Source organism: Mirounga angustirostris, unplaced genomic scaffold, assembly GCF_029215605.1.
Source record: "Mirounga angustirostris isolate CCGP_5_RB_7025 unplaced genomic scaffold, mMirAng1.0.hap1 SCAF_5, whole genome shotgun sequence".
Lineage (NCBI taxonomy): Eukaryota > Metazoa > Chordata > Mammalia > Carnivora > Phocidae > Mirounga > Mirounga angustirostris.
Genome location: NW_026991713.1, coordinates 134961668 through 134985960, shown reverse-complemented (window position 1 = coordinate 134985960; position 24293 = coordinate 134961668). Strand labels below are relative to the sequence as shown.

Here is a 24293-nt window from a genome sequence, read left to right as displayed (position 1 = left end):
AGTTTTTGAACTTGCACCCAAAAACATGTATATTTTTTATGTATTATATAAATGAATTCTTTACTGTCCGTTATGTACATTATAAAATATGCCTCAAAATAGAAAAAAAAAATTAAACCAAGCCAGAGATGAAATAAAAAATTGAAAAGTAAGAACTTTAATCACAGTCCAAACTCTTTGTTCTAATTTATTGATTACTAACAAATTCTTTTCAAAGCAATAGTTTGACTATGCTTTACATATATATATATATATATATATATATATAGTCAATCTTGATTCAATACTTTGTGATGTAGAAATTTGAAATTCTGATTCTAAACTCAGTTTCATTTGAAACATGGTCTTTATGGCAAGCAGCTGGGGCTGGAAATTGCTCACAAAGATGCATTGATGCAAATGAAGAAAACACAACTTTGGAAGCTCTTAATCACGGCACTCATTTCTCAGTCCCTTTTACCAATTATGCCATTTCTGAAATTTGGAATCTCCAATATATGTTAAGTTTTTTGAAAAATTATACTTTCAGTAACTTTTAGGAGATCTATTTCTCCTGGAGGAAAGTTGGGATTATATTCCAAAGTCCTTACAAATGTGTCTATGAATTGATAGCAGTTGAACCTCTAGATATTGAAGTTTAGGAAAAAAGAGCTCCCCCCCCCCATATTCTCAAGTTGAAGAGTATATGTTGCTAAAGAAAAGTATTTATGGTTAATCATTTGAATGTAGGGGGAAATTAAAATTTGAATTTAACAACAATTTCCAGAAAGGATTGTTCTTCCCCTGGGGTTCATTTGAACTTTTGAATCCCTCACCCCAAATTCTGAATTATCCCACCACTTGGTAACTAACAATGCCAAGTCCTACGACTGGCTTGAAATCCCCATCATTCAAGTTCAGAGAAGGAGGTGTGTCGAGCCACTGGCTTCACTGGCTGGGCTAAATCACTCCTGTTTTCAATTCCACTTCCTCTGGGCTGTGCTCTGAGAAGATTGTTCTTGGGATTACTCAAGGACTGGTAGAGGGGCCTATGGCTAGAGCCTTACCCAAATTCTTTTGACACTGGGTTAGAAAAGATTCCAAAAGGAAAGGGAATATATGGAGCTGAAACCAATTTTCTGGTTTCTTATTTTATAAAGCACTTTTATCTTCAGATAAGTGTAGATTCACAGTAAGTCGTAAGAAATAATATGGAATATCCCATGTACTCTTTACTCAGTTTCCCCCAGTGGTACCATCCTGAAAAACTATAACACAGAATCACAGAATCACAAAAACCAGGGTTTTGACATTGATGCAATCCACTGATCTTGTTCAGACTTTCCCAGATTTATGCTGACTTGTGTTCTGTGATTTTTTACACATGTGTGTGTTCAGGAATCCTTCACCACAATCAAGACACAGAACATACTCTCCTCTCTCTTCTGTTCCCACTTCCTCCTTTTTCCCCAACTTGACTGAGATATAACTGACAAACTCTATGCATTTAAAGTGTACCAACACAATGATTTGATAAACATATTCATTATGAAATGATTCCCACGATCAGGTTAATTAATACATCCATCACCCCAGATGGCTAATATTTTTTTGTTTTGGTGAGAGCACTTATGATCTATTCTTTAAGCAAATACCAATTTTACAGTACAGTATTATTATCTATAATTACCCTGCTGAATGTTAGGTCCTCAGAACTTATAATAGAAGTTGTGCCTTTGACCAACATCTCTGCATTCCCCCCACTGTGATGACACAAATGTTAGATTTTTTGTTATTGTTCAGGGTCAACAAGGCTCTGTTCATTTCCCCCCCACTCCCAGTTACTTTCTCTCTCTTGTTCCCATTGGGTGATTTATGTTGTTTTACCTCCCATCCAGTACACTAATCATTTCTACTGTCCCTTAATGTCTATCGAGTCTATCCTTTGAGTTTCGCATTTCAATTATTGTATTTTTCAGTTCTAAAATTTCCATTTTGTGATTGTTTATATCTTCTATTTCTTTATTGAAACTTTCTGTCTTTCCATTTGTTCCAAGTGTGTTTGCCATTGTTTCTTGAAACATTTTCATGATGGCTGTTTTAAAATCCTTCTCAGATAATTTTCATATCTTGGTCATCTTGGTGTAGGGCATCCTTTGCTTGTTCTTTTTCACTGAGTTTGATAATCTTGTCCTTGGCATTATGAGTAATTTTTAATTGAAATATGGCCTTTTTTGTATTGTGTTTTAATTAAGTTTTAGATCCCTTTAAAAGGTCTGATAAAATTGTATAGTGTGGTAAATTCACAGAACAAAAGAGAAAAGAAATTCTTACGGACAAGTAAAAAGCTTGAAAGTATATTAAATGGTTAGGTTTTTTTGGAGATTAATATTCCCTGTGATCACTTCAAAAGATCAGCATTTCAACCTCTGTGACAGAAGAAAAAGCAAAACAGACTAAAAACCAAGGCTAGGTTGTTTGAAATGTATTTTCCTTGACTTTTGCGGGGAGGGGGAGACTGGGTTTAGAAACTTTTACTTCCAGATCTGGGGAATCAAGCCACATATCAACCTGTCAGGCTAAGCAACGTGGATAAACGAGATACCTTCTCATCGGTGAGTTGTTTGCCAGTCATCAACCAGAGTCAAAGAACTCTGGAGCAACCAGACACTGTTGTCAATTCTCATCAAAAAATGGATAATCTGGATGCTTAACAAATCTAAAAGGCAAAGGGAGAGACTTAGTCAAGTAACTGTTTCTGGGCTGGATAAAGAGAGGTTTCTTCTAAACTGGCTTAAGTATGAAAATTAATGGAACTTTCTTTTGGACAGGTACAAAAGCACCCAGTTTTATAATAACCATGTACCCCTCCTTGACACTGTAATGAATAGAATGTAGAAAATACACTTACAAACTCACGAACACAGGTACAAAAATAAACCAATATGGTGCATTTTTGCAGGTACTGTATTATTCTACAACTTAAGGAGATAAACTCTTTGTGTTGCTAATTTAAACTCCCAAGAGGGCAGAAATGAATTCTGCCTTTTTAAAAACCATGCCAACCTGGTTTAATACATACAGTTAACAAATATTTCAAGGCAATGAAGAGGAAGGTGATAAGAATGTCACTGTTGTTCAATTTCTTTCAAGCACTCAGAAGTAATTCATCTACCCCTTTACTCAGTAAGAAATTACTTTTTAGACCTAGGGATGGATACAGTGATTATGATGTAAGTCACATCAGGGGTATTTCATTTTAGCAAGGGAGGTAGACTCTCTCCCTCTCTCTCTCTCTCTCTCTATATATATATATAGTAATAATTTTGAGATAGGAAGTGCTAAATCACTAAATAATTAATTACTGATTAAAATGACCAATGTTAATTCCCGCTTCTCCACTCTCCCTTCCTTACCTTCTCTATCATTTGATGGTATTATTCCTTCAACCAGCATTTAGTAATCACTCAGGGAGAGAGTAGATTTTTAAAAATCCTGCTCTAGGAATCTAACATTTCGAATAAGGTAAATGGGAAATAAACAGCATAAATCAGTAAACCGTATGGCATGCTAATTAGGAATATGTGCCAACAGAAAAACAAAGTCGAGTAGAGAGAAAGGTCTTACTGGGCAGGGTTGCATTCTTAGGTAAGGTGACAGAGAAGGTATCACGGAGGCAACTCCTGAGGGAGGACGTGAAGGAGGCGAAGGAGTGGGCATCCAGCTATCGGGAGGAAGAACATTCTAGGCAGAGAGAACAGTCAGTGCAAAGGCCCTGGGATGGGCCTGGCGTCTGTGAGGAACAGCCAGGAGGCCACAGGGCTGCACTGGAGTCAGCAGGGGGAGAGAAGGACACAGACACAGACAGCGAGGGAGAGAGCATCCTGCTGTCCCTGCAGGTGTGGTAAGGAGCTTGGCCTTCACTCTGAGTGAGAGGACAGGCTAACAGATGTCAAGGAGTGCCCATTCTTTCTGGCCTCCAGGTGTGGAGCAGACGACAGCCAGCTACCTGAGCAGGAAGACTCTGGGATGAGACTGTGTGTCATGGGGGGGGGGGGGCATCTGCACATGCCATAGTGAGCTCAACTGTAGACGTGACGGGTTTGAGATACGTATTCCACACTCAAGTGCAGCTGAGCAAACGGATACACAAATCCTCGTAGGTCTGGGCTGGATATAATTTGGGGAGTGTGTATTTAGATGGTGTTTAAAGCATGAGACTGGATGAAATCCCCGAGGAGGTGGGTGCAGATAGGAAAGAGAAGAGGTCCAAGGACTGAGTCACTCCAAAGTTAAGAGGTCAGGTGGATGGTGAGGAGCCTGCAAAGAACATGAGAAGGACCAGCTAGGGAGACCAAGGAAATGCAGACGGCCTGTGCGAAAGGAAAGCCAGGAACGTGTTCCTAGGAAGAGAGAGCGATTCACCAGCTAAGACAAGATGAATGAGGAGAGGAGGTCATGGCTGACCTTGATGAGAAGAGTTTTGGCAAAGTGGGGGGCAGGTGCCTAGTTTGTGTGGGTTCAGAAGAGAGAGCCTCGAGGTGGCAAGAATAAGCTTCTTCCAGAAGTTTCCCTGCAGAAGGAGGAAGGGGGCGTGGCTGCAGAGTGAAGTCAGCTCAAGAGAAGATTCTGGTTTTGGTTTTGATTTTAAAGATGGGAGCATGAGGAAACAAACTGAGGGTTGCTGGAGTGGGGGGTGGGGTGGGAGGGATGGGGTGACTGGGTGATAGACACTGGGGAGGGTATGTGCTCTGGTAAGCACTGTGAATTGTGCGAGACTATTGAATCTCAGATCTGTACCTCTGAAACAAATAATGCAATATATGTTAAGAAAAAAAAAGGAAGAAGGTAGCGGGAGGGGAAGAATGAAGGGGGGAAATCGGAGGGGTAGATGAACCATGAGAGACGATGGACTCTGAAAAACAAACTGAGGGTTCTAGAGGGGAGGGGGGTGGGAGGATGGGTTAGCCTGGTGGTGGGTATTGAGGAGGGCACGTTCTGCATGGAGCACTGGGTGTTAAGCACAAACAATGAATCATGGAACACTACATCTAAAACTAATGATGTAATGTATGGGGATTAACATAAGAATAAAAAAAAAAAAAGATGGGAGCATGTTTGAATGCCTCTAGGAACCATCCCATGGGGAGGGAAAAATTGATGGGGATGCAGAGTATGGGATTTCCCCAGGTTTCATATAGCCCACTGAATTAAGGCAGCGAGAAGGGCAGAAGTCAAGGGTATCTACAGGGGATGCCAGCACCCCGCTTGCCCCTGGAATGCAAGTGGGGTGGGGACAGAGGACAGGAGAGCCACAGGGAACAGGGGGTCAGAAGGAAGAACGTTTCCCAGCCACTTTCCTAAAAGATGAGGCATCCCTCTGTGGATTGGGACCAGTGGAGCCCATCACCGTCCTGCTCCCCAGCGTCTACAGCACACCGAGCTACTTACATATCTGTAAAATAGCGAATGTTTTTGTTTAGGCCGTCCAGGGTTTCCATGTCCTCTGGTGTCAACTGGAAATCAAAAACCTGTCAGAAACGGGAGAAGATTGGCTCCTTTTCCTTGTGTCCCTGACTGCCCCCGTCCCCCCTGGAGAAACACATATTTATGTAGGGATGTATGCAGGTGTTGTGAGATGGTGGCCATGAACCTGGGGCTCATTCCCCTGTGTGGCAGTGTGTCCACTGAACTCAGACCACCCTCGGGGTTGCTGGGTGGGTGTGGGTGTGGCTGGAACAAAGGAATCCTAGACAAAGGAATCCTAGGTTTAAGCCCAAATCACATCTCATCTAACTCCTCCATTCTGCCCCTGAAAAAATCAAGGCCATACTGTGGGGTAAAAAAAACAACATCGAGACCCAAACCTGACCCTCTGGAGTCCTTTCCCACATTCCCTCCCTGCCTCAGCCGGATGATAGAGCAGTTACATACAGCACTTAGATGCACACAGTATACACCCAAACAGACCTCGGGGGCCTCACAGATAACCCAGACCCGAGGGAAATGAGGCACTTCTGTTGGTCCCCTGCTGCCCACAGCCCTACCACGAACCTGGAAGTTCTCCCGAATTCTCTTCTCGTTGAAGCTCTTGGCCAAGGCCACCACTCCCCGCTGCAGCTGGAAATGCAGGGCCACCTGGGCAGGAGTGCACCTGTGCTTCTCGGCAATGGCCTTGAGCACTGGATCCTTCAGGAGAACGGGGGTGTTCTTGTTCACCCTGGAAGAGAGGCAGAGGTGCCGTGTGCCTGCGGTTATACCCACTCACGCTACGGGGGCTTCATCCTCTGAAATCCGCCTCATTACCCTCTGACTGTCTCCATCCCTGTTTTTGCTTCTTTTGGTAAATCCAGAGAAGGACCAGAGAAAGGAAGGCAGAAAAGGACTCTCAGGTATTATTTCTCTTTTCTTAAACTTTTCTGAGAAATGTAGTAGAAGACTGGATAAGTCAAGAAGATAAAATGTTTGTCCAAAGCAGGACCCAATAATCTCCATGATAATAAATAATCCAATTATTTTATAACAACTTCAAAAATGCTTTCAAGTAATGATCTGTTCTGTCGAGTGCTAAAAGGTGCATTTTTATATTCCTCTTCAAGAGATAAAGAAACTAAGACTTACAGAAGTTGTTACTTGTCTCCTATCACTCAACTATCAAGCATCAGAATCATGGGCTCCCTTGGTCACTCTTGAAGGCCAAAGCTTTTGAATTGTGTGAACGTTCTAATCAGTGATTTTATTACCTAATACTGTGTTCTTGAGTCGTTACAACGTAGGATAGTTAAAGGGTTTACAAGGATGGATTATTCCTGCTGTCTACCGTCAACCTCCCCCTGAGGGTTGAGCAATGATGACTCCAGAAGATACGGCGTCTGTGGTTAGAAAAAGTGCACAGAGATCATTACCATTCCTTCCTGGAGTCGGACCCCAAGGCAGCGTATGCGGTCAGGACGATGTCCTTGGACTTGCAGAACTCCAGGAGTTTGCTCTGGTTGAGGTAAGGGTGACATTCCACCTGCAGAGTGCCAAGCAGAAGGGTTGGATCACAGGACCAGGGCCACCAAATTGATGAGGCACATACGGGGCTGTGTCACATGGTCACAAACGCATTTAGTTGTCCCACAGGATCGTCACCCACAGCTGTGCCAGTGGAGTGGCCAGAGGCTGACCTCTGGATTACTGCCCAGAGAGAGCGAGTACCGAGAAATGGGCTCGGGGCTCAGGAGAGACAAGATCGGGGTGGGAGGACTTGGGTCTCCTCACGCATTGCTCATATCTAGGGAGGAGCAGCTCTGCCTTTCCTAGTTATCCTCAGTCTTACACTGATCTCTTCTCTTCACAGCCGCCCCGCCTCATCCTCCACATCTGAGTAATTTTGGCTCCCGAAACCAGAGTGCTTTCCTCTTTCCCACCACATCATATTGTGATGTCTCTGAGTGATCCTTGGCGCCTCCAAACACCAGCAATGCTCTGCATCCCTGCACCTGTTCCCTTGCCCAAGCTCAGTCTTGTCTCGGGTGTAGAGGGATTCGGGACTTTGGGCCCCTTTGCCATCAAGTGGAAAGAAAATGGCTAGTTGTTATTCGTCAGAAACTGTTACTGGTGTTATGACACACACACAGCTAGTGAGAGAGGTTTCTGTGCACTAAAAGGTATTCAGTGGTGCTGACTCATTTTCCATCTGTCTTCCTTCCATGCACCTGGAGAGCAGGAAATCCAGAACCTTTACCCAGAATGCCAGCCACGTCTTCTCTGCCTTCTTGTCCAGGTATATGTGGGCCAAGACCGTCAACCCAGCCATGGGACGGGTGGGCTAGGGGCCAGCTCAGCTCAATTGTGGATTCTTGGGCTGGGCTTGGGTATATTCCCTTCCATCAGATCAGTTAGGCTCGAGTTAAACCCCAGGTGGTTAGGCCGCAGTGTAGTTGTTTCGCTGTGGGGTGGGCCCGAACGGAAACAGAATGTTCTAACCATTTTTCAAGCTGACTACTTTCCTTTCCCCTGGCTAGAAGCATGAGGGGATTTTTCTCTCCAGTGTTCATTGGGAAAACCTGGTAGGGCTTCTGGAGGTAAAAATCACAGAAGTGTGGGGACCACCCCCTGGAGTCTTTAGCTCTCAGACTCATCCACACTGAGCCTCCAGCAAGTCAGCAGCTGCTGTTTGACACTCTCCTGCCCCAAAGGGACCCTCGCAGCCCTTGTGTTCCTGGGAAGCTGTGATTCCCTGCATCTGCTTGCCTGCCTCTCCAATTTTGGGGGCAACAGCTTGCCTGGACCCCAATCCTCTGAGGGATCGAAACAGAGTGGCTGGTTCTCTGTTGGGTCAGCTTTTCCATGATTGTACGGATGCAAGGCACAACTCCCCAGCTCCTTATGTGCCGGAGCCCAAACCGGCAGTGCGGCAGAAGCACTTTCTGCTGCACACCTTTCTCGCTGCTTTTCCTCTGACTCCGGTGGTCAGATCAGAGGGAGCAGAGATCCGGAATGAGCTGGCTTGCTGGGGCTGGCTCAGGCAGGAAGTGCAAATTAACTCTCTGTGTCACGGCCACTCCTGTTTGCAGCTCAGGTGGGGAGGAAGGGGGATGTGTTGTATGCGGGGCCCCAAACCAAACCTGGACCCGGGTACACCTGACCTCAACCACCGTCCACGATAACTTGTTTGCCTCACAGGTCACCAGGGACTATACTCTGCACCAGCTCTTCAGGCCCGTGTAGATGCCCCGCCGACCAATGACCTCCACTTGGCCGAGTTCTGCTGGCCCTGTAGAGCTCACGGCCGCGTTCGGCTTAATTGGTCACCACTACCCCGGTCAGAACCAGTTTCTTTAATTCCTCTAAACTTGTGATGCCCAAAGTGGAGGTAAACCTCCCTAGTTATCCTCAACTTTTTAGAACTCCTGTTTGTATTTTCATCTAAAAATAAGCCTCCCGGATATTTAATACACGGACTGCCTATCCCTCTCTGTCAGCCAGCAGGTCAGAAATTTAAAAGGAGATGACATAAACCCAGGGTGCGTGCGGGCCCTGCCTAGTGCAGAGGGGCGGCCACTCACTTCCGTACTCATAGGATTTCTTACTTTATTCCTTAAAATAAGCAAGTTGTATGTGTGGCTTATTAAAGCAGGTTTATCTTAACAAGTGGACTTCTTAATTTTTTTTTACTTGTAAATTTGTTATTGTGGTAAAATACACATAACATAAATTTACCAATTTTTATAAAAAATAAGTTTACCAGGGCGCCTGGGTGGCTCAGTTGGTTAAGCGTCTGCCTTCGGCTCAGGTCATGATCCCGGGGTCCTGGGATCGAGCCCCACATGGGGCTCCCTGCTCTGCGGGGAGTCTGCTTCTCCCTCTGCCTCTGCCCCTCCCCCACACTTATGCACTCTCTCTCTGTCAAATAAATAAATAAAATCTTTAAAAAAATAAAAATTTAAATTAAAAAAATAAGTTTACCATTTTAACCATTTGTAAGTGTAGGATTCAATGGCGTTCATGTATTCACATTGTGGCAGGCTGATTTTGTACCTTCGAGTCTCAGTGGTTATGTCGTGACACAGAACTCAACAGAATTCTCCATTTTCCTTTACACAAGGGTATTCCAACTTTACTGACCGGAGGTGAGAAAGCCCAGTAGTTTTTTTCTAGGACCAACCACCATAGCACCTCTAGTTGATTACACTCCAACCTGACCCTCCGATGTTTGTTTATAAAGCGATGTGGCCTTGGGACCTGTTTCAACAACTTGCAATGCACTCCGTTCTCTAGAGGGGAGGGAGAGGCCACTGGTGACCTTGTTGAAATGAGGGAAGAGGAAGTTGAGGAGGGAGAAGAGGTTGGGGCATGGCGGGGGCGGGCTGGTGAGGCTCACCTGGTTGCAGACAGGCTTGTACTTGAGCCCTGGCTTGTTCAGGATCATCTCCAGCTGTCTGCATCTAAAGTTGGACACACCGATGGACTTGGTCAGCCCTAAATCCTTACACTTCTCCATGGCCTGTGAACAGAGGGGGTGTGAGGAGTTATCTGTGTAACTGGCTGGGGAAGCATGATAAACAATAATGTGCTCAGCCTGGGGGCTGGGGCTGGGAGAGAAGGTGAGACACAGCAGGAGAGAGAAAGCCTTGAAAGGTGCTGATGTCAATAAATGAGATAGGAATTGGTTAACCGAGTATGAGAATGAAAAAGAAAATAATAGAAAAAAAATGAGTAAGAAGATAGAGTAAGGAAAGAAGGCAAGGGGTTCATGACAGAGCTAAAGGGGCTAATGCGATTTTTAGCTGAAAGCTAAAAAACCTTGAACGATGGCAAAACAAGCTCCAGGAGAACAGGAAGTAGAGCCTGGGAAGCACAGGAAGCAGGGAGGAGGCCATCCATGTCCCCCAGACCACTGGCTCCCTCTTTTCCCTTTGACCTCATTTCCTATTAGGGTTACCAAATTCACCCTGTTCCAGTCACACATGCCCCCTTGCTGTTCTTGAACACGATAGGTTCTCTCTTACCTTAAAAACTGGGCCTTGGGGGCTCCTGGGTGGCTCAGTCGTTAAACATCTGCCTTTGGCTCAGGTCATGACCCTGGGGTCCTGAGATGGAGCCCCACATCGGGCTCTCTGCTCAGCAGGGAGTCTGCTTTTCCCTCTCCCTTTATGCTCTCTCTCTCTCATTCGCTCGCTCTCACTCTTTCTCAAGTAAATAAATAAAATCTTTAAAAGAAAAAAAGCAACACTGGGCCTTGGCTTTCTTTATGCCTGTATCACTCTCCCTCCAGATACCCACATGATCAGTTCCCTTACTTCTTGCAAATCTTTGCCCCGTGTTAGCTGCTCAGGAGGGCCTACCCTGCCCATCTGCATCCTATAGCTACCTTGGCATTCTCAGTTCCGTGAGTCAGCCTTCCCTTCCCATTCCAACCTCATGCCACAGCACCTTCCACGCCATGTGCCCAGAGACCTTGATCTGTTCACTGATGTAGCCTGAGAACTTAAAAATTCTCCACACTGAGTACACCATAGACACTCAATAAGTACTTACTGAATTATTAAATGGGGGGGATGTGAACCAAGGCAGAGGGACATCCAGGGACTCGCCCAAGTCTACACGGGAGCAGAATTGGATGAGACACATGTTTCCTGGATTCCTTGTCCATCCTCTGTCTCCCAACATGCAGAGACATAGATAGCATCTTTGGAGTTATACTCACCTCCCATGTGGCACAGAAATCCACTGTGTCAAAAATGATTTCTCCATCTTTGTCCTTTGGGAAAAGTTCCTCCCCAGGCTAGGACACAGAAAAGAATGAGAGGTTGTATAAAGCTATGTTTGGCCCCAGCCAAGCCATCTACAGACCTTGAGGCTAATGCAACAATCTATTCTCATTCTTGAAACGAATGGGAAGGTTAGGCTAAAGGGAAAGAAAGTACGTGGAGGAAGTATACTTCCTAGAAAGTATGTTTTTAACTGCTAAAGGTTTAATGAATATTGTTTGTGTCAAGGACAACATCTTAGAGAGAAGTGAGGGTGGTGCCAGGACTCCACAGGCCCTTTGGCCCCCGACCCTTCTGGGATAGGCCACTCCCACCCCTGCTTTCCACCTGGAGGTGGCCATGCGAGAGCATGATTCATCAGCATCTCAAGGCCTGAGCTCCAGACTCATTAAATCTCCGGTACCTCAACTGGTCTCCACATTGGGACATTCCCCAGACACAAGAGGACAGAGGCTGAGATTTAGGAGCATGGGATCTTCAAAATACAGACAGTGGATTCATAAGATCAAAGCAAAGACATGGAAGCCAGTGAGCTCTTGTCACTCTGGGACTGGGATGGGAATATGTAGCAGAAAAAAGGGAATCTCAAAGTATTATGTATGTTTTCTCCTCATTTTTATAAACTATATCCTCTGCTATATTCAGCTACTAATTGTTACATTGATCATCAAAGTAAAATAACTTTGCTAACCTTCAAAGCTACTGGGAAATGAATGAGATAAAGATTCACATAGCTCAACCCAAGCTTCCTCAGGGACATGTCCAGGCCGGTTCGAACCAATTCTGGATGGAAGAAGGTTCCCCACACCTGCAATGGTTAAAAGAGAAATGGTATGAGATGACTTTTTTAAAGAATCTTTTTTTCTTTTTTAAAGATTTTTAAATTTATTTGACAGAGAGAGACACAGCGAGAGAGGGAACACAAGCAGGGGGAGTGGGAGAGGGAGAAGCAGGCTTCCCGCTGAGCAGGGAGCCCAATGCCGGGCTCGATCCCAGGACCCTGGGGTCATGACCTGAGCTGAAGGCAGACGCTTAACGACTGAGCCACCCAGGCACCCCCTTTTTTTAAGAATCTTTAGAAGAAATTAATAAAGTATAAAACTGTCACTATTTGTAATGCAGACATGATACCATATAAAGACTCCACCAAAAAACTATTAGAACTAGTAAATTCAGAATTCAGTAAAGTGGCAGGAGACAAAATTAATATACAGAAATCTGTTGCATTTCTATACAATAAGGACACAGTAGAAAAAGAACTTAAGAAAATAATCCCATTTACAATTGCACCAAAAAGGATAAAATACCTAAGAATAAATTTAATCAAGGAGATAAAAGACCTGGATTCTGAATATTATAAGACATTAGTGAAAGAAATTAAAGATGAATGACAAAAACAAATGTAAAGATACACGATGCTCGCAGACTGGGAGAACTAATATTGTTAAAATGTCCATACTACCAATAACAATCTACAGATTCAATGCAATCCTTCTCAAAATACCAACAGAACTAGAACAAACAATCCTACAATGTGTGTGGAACCACAAAAGACCCTGCACAGCCAAAGCAATCTTGAGAAAGAAAAACAAAACTGAAAATATCACAATTCTGGACTTCAAGTTATACTACAAAGCTGTAGTAATCAAGACAGCATGGTACTGGCACAAACACAGACACATAGATCAGTGGAACAGACCAGAAAACCCAGAAATGAACCCACAACTGTATGGTCAATTAATCTTCACCAAAGCAGGAAAGAATATGCAATAGAAAAAAGACAGTCTCTTCAACAAATGGTATTGGGAACACTGGACAGCCACATGCATACACATAAACTCAAAATGGTTAAAGACTTAAATGTGAGACCTGAAACCATAAAAAGCCTAAAAGAAAACACAAGCAGTAATCTCTTGGATGTTGGCCTCAGCAACATACTTATGGATATGTCTCCTGAGGCAAGAGAAATAAAAGCAAAAATAAACCGTTGGGACTACACCAAAGTAAAAAGCTTCTGCACAGTGAAGGAAGCAATCAACAAAACAGAAAAAGCAACCTACAGAATGGGAGAAGATATTTGCAAATGATATATCTGATAAGTGGTTAATATCAAAAATACATAAAGAGCTTATACAACTCAACACCAAAAGAACAAATAATCTGATTAAAAATGGCAGAAAACCTGAATGGACATTTTTCCAAAGAAGATAAGCTGATGGTCAACAGACACATGAAAAGATGCTAAACATCATCAACCATCAGGGAAATCCAAATCAAAACCACAATGAGATACCACCTCACACCTGTCAGAATGGCTAAAATCAACAACACAAGAAACAACAGGTGTTGGCAAGGATGTGGAGAAACGGGAACCCTTCTACATTGTTGGTGGGAATGCAAGCTGGTGCAGCTGCTGTGAAAAACAGCATGGAAGGATGTTCCTCCAAAAATAAAAACTAGAAATACCATATTATCTACTACTATAATTCCACTTTAGGGTACTTACCCAAAGAAAATGAAAACACTAATTCAAAAAGATACATGCACCCCTATGTTTATTGCAGCATTATTTACAACAACCAATATATGGAAACAATCCAAATGTCCATTGATAGATGAATGGATAAAAAAGATGTGATACATATGTATATATACAAATGGAATGTTATTCATAAAAAAACGAAATCTTGCCATTTGTGACAACATGGATGGACCTAGAGGATATTATGCTAAGTGAAATAACTCAGAGAAAGAAAAATGCCATATGATTTCACTTATATGTGAAATCTGAAAAGCAAAACAAATGAATGAACAAACAAACAAACAGAAAACAGAAACAGACTCATAAATACAGAGGAGAAAATGGTAGTTGGTGGTTTCCAGAAGGGACGGGAGGCAGGGGAGGGGTGAAACAGGTGAAGGAGATCAAGAAGTATGAAGTTCCAGTTAGTTAAACAGTAAGTAGGTCATGAAGAATGGAGAATATATATAGTCAATAATGTTTCAACAGCGTTGTATGGAGACGGATGGGGGCTACACTTATCGTGGTGAGTGCTGTGTAATGTATAGACTTGTCAAACCACTCTGTTGTATGCCTGGAACTAAAAGAATATTGTATTTCAACTCTACTTCTGTAACAAAAAATGCTCTTTTAACTTCACTTCAATAAAAAAAAATTGTTGTATTTTAATATGGCTTAGTTGATTGAGTCATCAGGGGCTTGCTGCCTGGTTCTAGCCTAAGCAGAACCAAATAAAACTATTTGATTCAGCTAAAAAAAAAAAAAAAAAGAATCTTCAGGAGAAAATAATAAAATGGCAAGTAAACAACAGCAACCACAAATCCAAGTGCCGTCATTGGGAAGTCATCCTGCCAAGCTCCTAAGTTCCGTATCCTCATGGCTTCTGTTTCATACTGAATTAAGACAATGAGGTAGAAATGGACAAGTATGGCCCTACACCGAGGGTCTCAAACTTTAAAGTTTTTTTTTTAATTTATTTATTTGACAGAGAGAGAGATAGCGAGAGCAGAAACACAAGCAGTGGGAGTAGGAGAGGCAGAAACAGGCTTCCAGCTGAGCAGGGAGCCCCAACGTGGGGCTCAATTCCAGGACCCTGGGATCATGACCTGAGCTGAAGGCAGACGCTTAACGACTGAGCCACCCAGGCGCCCCACAAACTTTAGAACATAAAGGAATTAATTGGTCTCACTGTACAGAACGCATCCCTGGGTTCTACCTCAAACCTAATAAATCACAGTATCTGGAGACTGAGCTGGGAAATCACATTTTAAACAAGAACCTCAAGCAGTTGTGATTCAGGAAATTGTGTCTTGACTGTATTAAATGGTTCAGTGTTCCCAAGAAAATTGGGCCCTATCGGGATTTTGGGGGGGAGGGTACTTTAGTCAGCTTATTTTAAAGAAGTAATAATTTAAGGAAAATCAATCAAAATTGCTAAAACCAACAAAACAAAAGGATCTAATGGAAAGGAGATAAACAGATGAGAGTAAGATGGTGATACCGCGTCTAACACAGAGAAAGCTTCATCTTCTGGAGCGAAAAGGAAGAGATATCTGTTCACAGACCTGCCTAGGATTCATTTGCGTGGACTTCAACTCTCTCTTCATGGGCTACTTCACCTCACATTTAAATATTTGGTTCTAGGGGCGCCTGGGTGGCTCAGTTGTTAAGCGTCTGCCTTTGGCTCAGGTCATGATCCCAGAGTCCCGGGATCAAGTCTCACATTGGTCTCCCTGCCCAGCGCAGAGTCTGCTTCTTCCTCTGGCCCTCACCCCACTTGTTCTCTCTCTCTCTCTCAAATAAAATAAAATCTTTAAAAATATATATATATTTGGCTCTAGTAGTAGTCAGCTCAATGAACACTACTGGAAAAATGCCTCTTGGATTCTCTTTCTAGTCTGACTTAAATATATAAGTTCTTTTATTTGTTTCAGATATGATATCCATGGATATGAGGAATAGTAGGAGAAAATGCTCAAAAGTATAATATATATATATATATATATATATATATATATATATATATATATATATATAGGCGCCTGGGTGGCTCACTCAGTTAAGCATCCAAGTCTTGATTTAGGCTCAGCTCAAGATCTCAGGTCATGAGATCAAGCCCCACGTAGCCTCCATGTTCAGTGGGGAGCCTGCTTGAGATTCTCTCTCCCTCTACCCCTTCCCCTGCTGGTGCACATGCACACACTCTCTCTCTAAAATAAATAAGTACATCTTTTTTAAAAAGTTAACAAAATACATAAGTATTTTTACAAATATTAATTTCATCCTTGGAGCAGTTCAATTTTCCTACTTCAGAGGAAAGAGACCCAACATGTCTATTATTCACAGATACATAGGAAACTATACACAGAACCTTCGAAGTGTAGAATATGTCCTCTCTCTTCACCATGCCATCGGCAATCTTCTTCCGGATGGCCCTCCCAATCTCTTCTTCATTTAGATACAAATAAGCTGAGTCAATATGGCGGTAGCCTACATTGATTGCTGTCTTGACAGCCTCTTCTACATTACTCTTCGCAACCTAGAAGACCATAAAAAGACAAGGACCTACTGGATTCAGGAATGCCAGTTCCACAAGCAGAGCTATTCAGCAGGACCTATTGTTTTTCTAAGGGCTGAGAGCTAGAGGTGACAGAGCTAAATGTTGACTTATAACCTTAGTGGTAAATGTTTAACAACAGACTCTCTGAAGAAAAGAAGTCCTGATTTAGAATATTTGCCAGTTTCTATGGTATAAATACTCCCACCACCGCTAACTTCAAGCTATGAATATTAGGAAAAGGTGCTCACCATCGGATCTTGTGAGCCCATGAGCTGGCCCCACTCGTCACTGGCTTAACCCTCTGCCTCTGGGTTTACATGATCTGTGGTTTTATACAGTCTATAGATTTACAGTCCCAAGTTAATTCACTGGTAAGAGATTATTACACTGATTGCAATTCAGAAGTCTAAGGCTCAAAATTATCTATCAGTGCAATGAAGGTATAACTTTACACAGAATAAATTAATGATTTACCTATGTCAACTTGGAGAAACACTTCAAACAACATTTGAGGAAGGACAAAGAGGTAAAAGAAAATAAACTATTCTTTTACGCAAAAATAGCTTGTCATTAAGTTTGTTGTTATGGTGGCGGTTATTACTAAGTTGGTGTCTGTAGGTGATACTTTCTCCTATAATCAATAGACAACTTGGTTATTTTTCTTAGCTGCCTACTGTTCTGCTGGCTTACCAGGCTGGACTTTTAAAGTTATCCATAATTTTCTCTCTCTGTGCCCCTCCTCTCCCTCACTTAAAATGTCTCCCAGGGTTATTTTTTCATTTGTAACTCCCAATGATACAGACTTAAAAGCCACGTCCGAGGAAAAGGAACACTCTGTGCTAGCGTCCTTGCTGAGTCCTCAGCATGACATCCCATGTGACTCTCATGCTGGGGAACGAGCCCTACAACTTGCTCTAAATAGTTATAAGCTCCTCTGCCAAGAACCACTGAAGATGTGCTCTTGTAAATTCGCGATGTTCAAACAAGAAACATGCATGGAGTTCAGTTTTCCAAGCAGAGAGAGAATGTCCAAGGGCCATGTGGCTCTCCCCGTGGCACAGTCTTAACAACTGGGCCTCTAAGAGAATATTTCCACTCCAGATCACCAACATTCTCTCTACGTGAATCTTGCCTCTCTCCAGATCCTTCAGCGTCTGAGATTTCTCTAGATATTCTACGAGCGTGGGTGGACAGAGAGCTCTTGGACCCTGGGCGTTACAGAGAAACTTCATGACAAGCAAGGTTGCTGCGAAGTCCCTGACTCCTGGGTTTTACTGATTCCAACAGACTTTGAATGGCTACAACTGGACAGCAGGTGCAAGGAACAGAAACAGCGTTGCCCATGCCTGGACTGCTGATAGATGACACACTTCCATGTCCCTTGATAGAGCACCACTCCAAGTGTGATCCTTGGATAAACAGCATCAGAGTCACTGGCTAGCTCATTAGAAATGTGGATTTTTAAGCCCTATTCCCAGATCTACTCATTCAGAACCTTTGTGGGTGCAGCCCCCAAATCTGCATTTTTAACAAGATCCTCCAGTGTTTGTATGCCTATTAAAATTTGAAAAGCATTGACCTAATGCAGAAAACAACCTAACCTGGAGAGAAGCAGCTTACAAATGGAGAAAATGAGGCCTTCTTGCATTTCCTAAATTCTGATTCTGATAAGGACCCATGTCTGCTACTCTCCATCTCCAATGTCATTACGACTACCTCACTAGGAGCAGAGGTGCCAAATCCCAGCATAGGCATGAGGTGTCCATCATTCAGCTTTATAGAGCAAGCTTTCATTTGGTTCATCTCTTTGCACTCTTCTGGCTTTTTATGAAAAGAAATCTGCTGAGGGGAGAAAATAATATAATTGCTATTTTTTTTAACAGCTTTAATGAGATATAAGTCAGATACCATAAAATCACCCCCTTTAAATTACCCAAGTCAGCAGTTTTTAGTATATTCATGGAGTTGTTATCCATGTACAATTTTAGAGCATTTCATAACCCCATACTCATAGAAACAACTCCCCATTCCTCTCTCCCTTCGACCCCTGGCAACCACTTTCTGTCTCTTTGGATTTGCCTATTCTGGAATTTTATATAAATGCATTCATACACTCTGTGGCATTTTGTGACTGCTTGCTTTCACTTAGCATAATGTTTTCAAGGCCAATCCACGTCGTAGCGTGTAATAGTACTTCACTCCTTTTAATGGCTAACATCCCTTTGTACAGATGTACCACATGCTTTTTATCCATTCATCAGCTGACAAACATTTGGTTTTTTCAGCTTTTTGCCTACTGGGAATAATGCTTAAGTAAACATCCATGCACATGTTTTTGTGTGGACATACATTTTCAATTCTCTTGAGTCTATACATAAGCCTGGAATCACTGAGTCATAGAGCAAACCCAGGTTTAACGTTCTGTGTAACTGCCAAGTGTTTTCCAAAATGGCTGCAACGTTGACATTCCAATTCTTGAGAATTCCAGTTTCTCCACATCTTCTCCGATACTTGCTACCCACTGTTTTTTGTTAGTAGCCATCCTGACAGGTATGAAGTGATATTGTGTTTTTGATCTGCATCTCCCTGATGATGAGTGACGTGGAGCATATTTTCATGTACCTCTTGGCTATTTGCATATCTTCTTTGAAGAAATGTCACTTCAGTCCTTGCCCATTTTTGAATTGGTTATTAGTTTCCTTTACTAACAAGTTGTGGGAGTTCCTTATATATTTTGGAAAGGAACTTCTTATCAAATACATGGTTTGCAAATGCCAAATTCTTCCATTTCAAAGAATGCCTTTTCTCTCTGTTGATGGTTTCCTTTGCTGTTTTCAAGCTTTTTGGTTTGATGAAGTCCCACTTGTTTATTTTCGTTTTGTTGCTTGTACTTCTGGTACGAAATCACGATTAATGTCATTAAGATTTTCTCCTATGTTTTCCTCCAGAGTTTTATTTTATTTTTTTTTAAGTTTTTATTTATTTATTTATTTGAGAGAGAGAGAATGAGAGACAGAAAGCATGAGAGGGAAGAGGGTCAGAGGGAGAAGCAGACCCCCTGCTGAGCAGGGGGCCCGATGTGGGACTCTATCCCGGGACTCCAGGATCATGACCTGAGCCGAAGGCAGTCGCTTAACCAACTGAGCCACCCAGGCGCCCTCCTCCAGAGTTTTAAAGTTCTAGGTCTTACATTTAAGTCTTTAATCCATTTTGAGTTGAATTTGACAACCCCAATACATTTGTATTATTCTAACATGGTCTTAGAATGATTAATCTTTGATTAATTTTGTTTTTAAACTATTTAATGAAGCTCTAACTCTGGGCCTTCCTCCATTTCTAAGTTTGAACTGATAAATTAAGAGAGCAGTTGAGGGGTGCCTGGGTGGCTCAGTAGGTAAAGTGTCTGCCTTTGGCTCAGGTCATGATCTTGGGGTCCTGGGATCGAGCCCCATGTCTGGCTGCCTACTCAGTGGGGAGTCTGCTTCTGCCCCTCCCCCTGGTTGTGCTCTCTCTCTCACTCAAATAAATAAAATCTTTAGGAAAATAAAAATAAAAAATAAATAAAAGAGCAACTGAAATCCAGGCATTATCTGCTTCATGATATGTAGCAATAGAAAGTACACAGACTACCTGAACAGTTTTGAAAAAAGAAATTATAATGATGTTTATTCAGATTTTATGATGCTATGGAAAATTATTAAATATATATATTCTGAAGCTCTTATCTGATGTTTCCAAACCAATTTCTCAAAAGGCTCTGCCCTATCAGTGTTTACACTCTGATCGACAGAGCATGAAAATTCCTAGCTCATTGACCCTGTGACAGTATTGTGATACCTCATTGAAAAATTTCTGAACAGACTATTGGGCTGTCACACTCCTTTTCTAGCATGTGTTATCCTTAATAAATAGAGCAGGTCTCATTACAAGAGGCTGACTAACGCTATTAGGTTAATTTCTGGATTCTGACTCTGTTAATCTTTTCCTTCCCTCTCGTGCTTAAATCAGGTGCATTAAAGCATCTCCTTCTCCTCTCCTCTCAAAAAGGCGTTAGACTCCCAGTAAGTCTATTCCACCTTGCTTACACAAAGGAGACGTGCATGAAATGTATGCTAACTAGACGTACTGTGGGCATTATTCCACTATCTATCCAAATATCAAATCATCACGCTGTATATCTGAAACACATAACGGTATACCTCAATTATATCTCAATAAAAAAAGTATGCATTATAAATATTAAAAAGATGTGGGGGGGAAATAAAATATGCATTAAAAATGAAATACCATTTTCATAAGTCTGTTTAAATTGTTGTATTCCATGAAAAGATCAGCTACAAAGATGGTGAAGAAAGTAAGATTACACTACATAAACAATGCGTACATGGGGTATGAAACTCCAGAATGTTGACAATTACTGTGATATTTATTATTTCCTTGTGATTTTGGTCTCTGTTCTGGAGTAGCCAATTTTTCAGATCCCTAAATGAAAATGTATTAATTTTGAAGAAACAGATTAAAATTTATTTTAAAAAATCCCTGGGTTTGTAGATTTTATTGCATAATTGGTCACAATGAACTTACCAGCAGGTGTTCAGCCTGCCCAGATTTAGAGTCCCCAAATGCCTTCTCAACCTGCTCCCTCCTGGCCTCCTCTGCTCAGACGTCTCCTGTCCTTTCCCTTTGATGTCTTGTCTTGGCCCCTCTAACTAGAACTGCTCCGTCTCTGCCTTTACTGAGTTTAGAAATTCTTCCAAGACCTTTGAGCTTGCCCAAAGCCAGCTCAGTGACTGGCACCTTCTCCTTGGGTTGCATAGTTCATACCAGGGATTGTTTAATTATGAAACACTTGTTGGTATTTTCTGGACTTTGATACGCACTACCACCTTGAATCGGTATATGCAATTCCCCCTCAGTACTGATTCTCAACCATCTCAAACCTGTTTCTATTTGCCTGGTTTCTCCATTTTATTTTAATTTCCTCTAACCAACTCCTTTAATAAAGTAACTGTCAACATAGTATAAGATATTAGTGGTTGACAATACCTCACCCTTTAAGAAATATATTTAATCGGAAACATGATGTGAGCTCATACTTCTAAAATTATGTTTAAGATACTATTTCCGGCTCTGTCTCTCCTAAGGGAGGCAAACAGGACCTAGTAGCATCTCTACCTACCCCCAATTCTCTTGTGTGATACCAGTGACCAGAGTTTACTCCCTAGCTCTGTTTCCTCCGAAAAGAAATCTGTCTTCTTAGAGAGTAGCTATTTGTGTCTTGCATCAGGAAAATTCAGGACAGACCTGAATATCATGTTGTTGCCAGAAATCAAGCCAGCAACAAGGCTGCTAAAACAAGGCATCCAAGGAAGGAATCCTGCCAGACACCTGTGACAATTTGAAATGAAAATAACATTAACATCGTTATTTGGAAGAAGTTGATTCTATGAAAAGCTACGAGTTCATAATTACAGTGCAAAACAGAAAATTAATATAAAGGTTAGGAAAAGGCGGTTGAAATATAAAAGCAGGATGAACACAAATAAAATATGTTGAGTTTGTCACCGGTTTTAATAAGTGAGGGAAGGTGAATGGACGTGACTATTTTTTCTTCTTTTATATCCATGGCAGGTGATAGAGTAGAGCTCTGAATGTGTCTATTTGTGCAAGCGGGACATTGAGGCAAGCCCAGCAGCTCTGAAAGGGCGCCAGGTGGGAAGGATGGTGGCAGGTGTATGGACAGGAAGTGTGCCAAGTACAGGAACAATGGATCCACCAGTGGCCACACAAGTGACGAGTCAGTGGTCCGATGCTCAAGTACAGAAAGAGCTTCACAGTGTGGAAGAGAGGAGAATAAATCCTGTGGATCCCATAACACTAGTAAATGGAACCTCTAAAAGGCAAGTCCATTCATGAGACACCAGGGTGCAAAAATACTAAAACCTATAAGGAAGGCAAAGGCATGGGCACTTTCTAAAGTGTGTAGAAAGTAAAGGTTTACCATAAAAAAAAGAGGTCATTTCGGTGATCAGTGGCTTGGATTTGAATCACCTGAGGAGAGGCAACCATATCAGGGCCCTAACTAAGGATAAATCAATCATCCAAATCCCGCTAATTGTTTGGTTCCAAAACATTTTACTTCTGAATACTGAAAGTTGGAATTCCCATAATTTTCAAGTGTCCTGAAATATTATTCATCCTTTGGGTTTTTCAGCCATTAAAAAAAATGTCTAAGTCATTTTTAGCTTGGGGGCTATACGTGCAGTGAGCCGTGCTCACTTTGTGGATCTCTGCTCCATATAATTAGTAGACATTACGATATCTATGATTATCTTTCTATAGATTATGTCTTAACTGTGACAAAATCTGCATAACAATGTCCTCTTGACCATGCATAACTACACAGTCCGATGGCACTAAATAGATACACAGTGTTGTACAACCATCACCACTAACGACACAGGACATTCTTGTCATCCCCAACAAAAACTCTGAACCTTTCAAAAAATCTCCTTTGGGAGAGTTCACTACCGATGTGTAGAAGCACAACTGATCTCTGTGTGTTCGCCTTGCTCCTTGTAAGTTTGCTGAGCTCGTTTATTAGCTCTAGGAGTTTCCTTATGAGCCCTTTGGGATTTGCTGTACGTAAGGTCAAGTCATCTGTGATTGAGAATAGTTTTCCCTCATCCTTTCCAATTTGGATGCCCTTTGTTTCTGTTGCTTGTCTCATGGCTCTGGCTAGAGGGTCCAGTATAATGTTGAATAGCGGTGGTGGGAATGGGTGTCCTATCTTGCTCCTGATCTCAGGAGGAATGCTTTCAGCCTTCCAACATTGAGTAGGATGTCAGCTGTGGGTTTTTAATGTATGGCTTTGCTGGGAGTTTAGCTAAACTACTGATGATGTCACTGCCTCAGCATCCCTTTTGTGTGGCTAAGTACAAAATGAACTGAATGATGCTAGCCCCTCCCACAAACTCATGCCCTAGAAAACAGTGTTTTTGAATGCCTCCAAAAGCAGAGATGGCTCCTTGAAATCTCCTGGAATCCACATTAAGATTTATACCCTTTGGGGTATAAAACAATGGCAAGAGCCTCTGTATTTGCAGGCAGCAGACGGAAGCAGCAACCTACCATCGAAACACAGAACATTGATACTGACCACCCTGGATCCAACAAACCCTTCCAGACCTCTCATTTCCATCCTCACAGCTACCTGCCGCAGGCCAGGGGGGTTGGGGATTCTAGGAACTACCACTCTGAGGGCTCTAATCGACCAACATTAGCTCGATTCACCGGCCAAGCTTTCCCCTGAATGTGGCAAGCTTTCAGATACACTCCAGAGCTCCAAACTTTTTTGAAGGAAATCTAGGTGTTGGTCTAGTAATAACATTTTTACAATCATTGCTTTTGCATGTTTTTTTCTGCAGTTTGTCTCATCAGTGATGTTAAATTTGTGATTTCAATGCAAACTGTTTCAGAGATGATTTTTCCAAAATGTAACCAACTTTTAGATACTCGATAAAAATCAGTTCCCATGTCTTGATTGGTAGAGTAAGCTTAATCTACTTAGCATGAAACTAAGGACAATTCATTGTAGATGCTATTCCTCTCCAGTCATAAAAGAGCTTTAGACATACTCTAACCAACCGGCAGAAATGATTCTCTGGCAAGGGGAGACTTAACCTAACACTTGGCATCTTTGTAACTTTTGTCACAACTGCCTGGAATAGCACCATAACTTTCCTTCATGCATTCTGGTTCCCTATCTTTTTTTTTTTTTTTTAGGTTTTTATTTATTTATCTGTCAGAGAGAGAGCGCGCGCGCGCACAAGCAGGGGGAGCAGCAGAGGGACAAGCAGACTCCCCGCTGAGCAGGGAGCCCGATGCGGAACTCGATCCCAGGACCCTGAGATCATGACCTGAGCTGAAGGCAGACACTTAACCGACTGAGCCACCTAGGTGTCCCTCTGGTTCC

General features: G+C 42.3%; 1 protein-coding gene across 2 annotated transcripts in view; it reads right to left on the bottom strand.

The window, feature by feature from the left end:
• Nucleotides 1–617: 617 nt before the first annotated feature.
• Nucleotides 618–24293, bottom strand: part of LOC123842017 (aldo-keto reductase family 1 member C4-like) — a 44537-nt gene continuing 20861 nt past the window's right edge. Inside the window, exons 1-9 of one of the 2 annotated variants that reach the window (XM_045871465.3) lie at nt 18035–18686; nt 16130–16297; nt 11929–12045; nt 11174–11251; nt 9848–9970; nt 6885–6994; nt 6034–6199; nt 5431–5510; nt 618–2698 (exon numbers count right to left, since the gene is read on the bottom strand). In XM_045871465.3, the coding sequence (XP_045727421.2) occupies nt 2656–2698; nt 5431–5510; nt 6034–6199; nt 6885–6994; nt 9848–9970; nt 11174–11251; nt 11929–12045; nt 16130–16297; nt 18035–18229 (1080 nt within the window). In that variant the 5' untranslated portion in view covers nt 18230–18686 and the 3' untranslated portion in view covers nt 618–2655. Of the gene's footprint in view, nt 2699–5430; nt 5511–6033; nt 6200–6884; nt 6995–9847; nt 9971–11173; nt 11252–11928; nt 12046–16129; nt 16298–18034; nt 18687–24293 lie in introns of those variants that run through there. The other variant, XM_064592119.1, reaches the window with a different exon arrangement.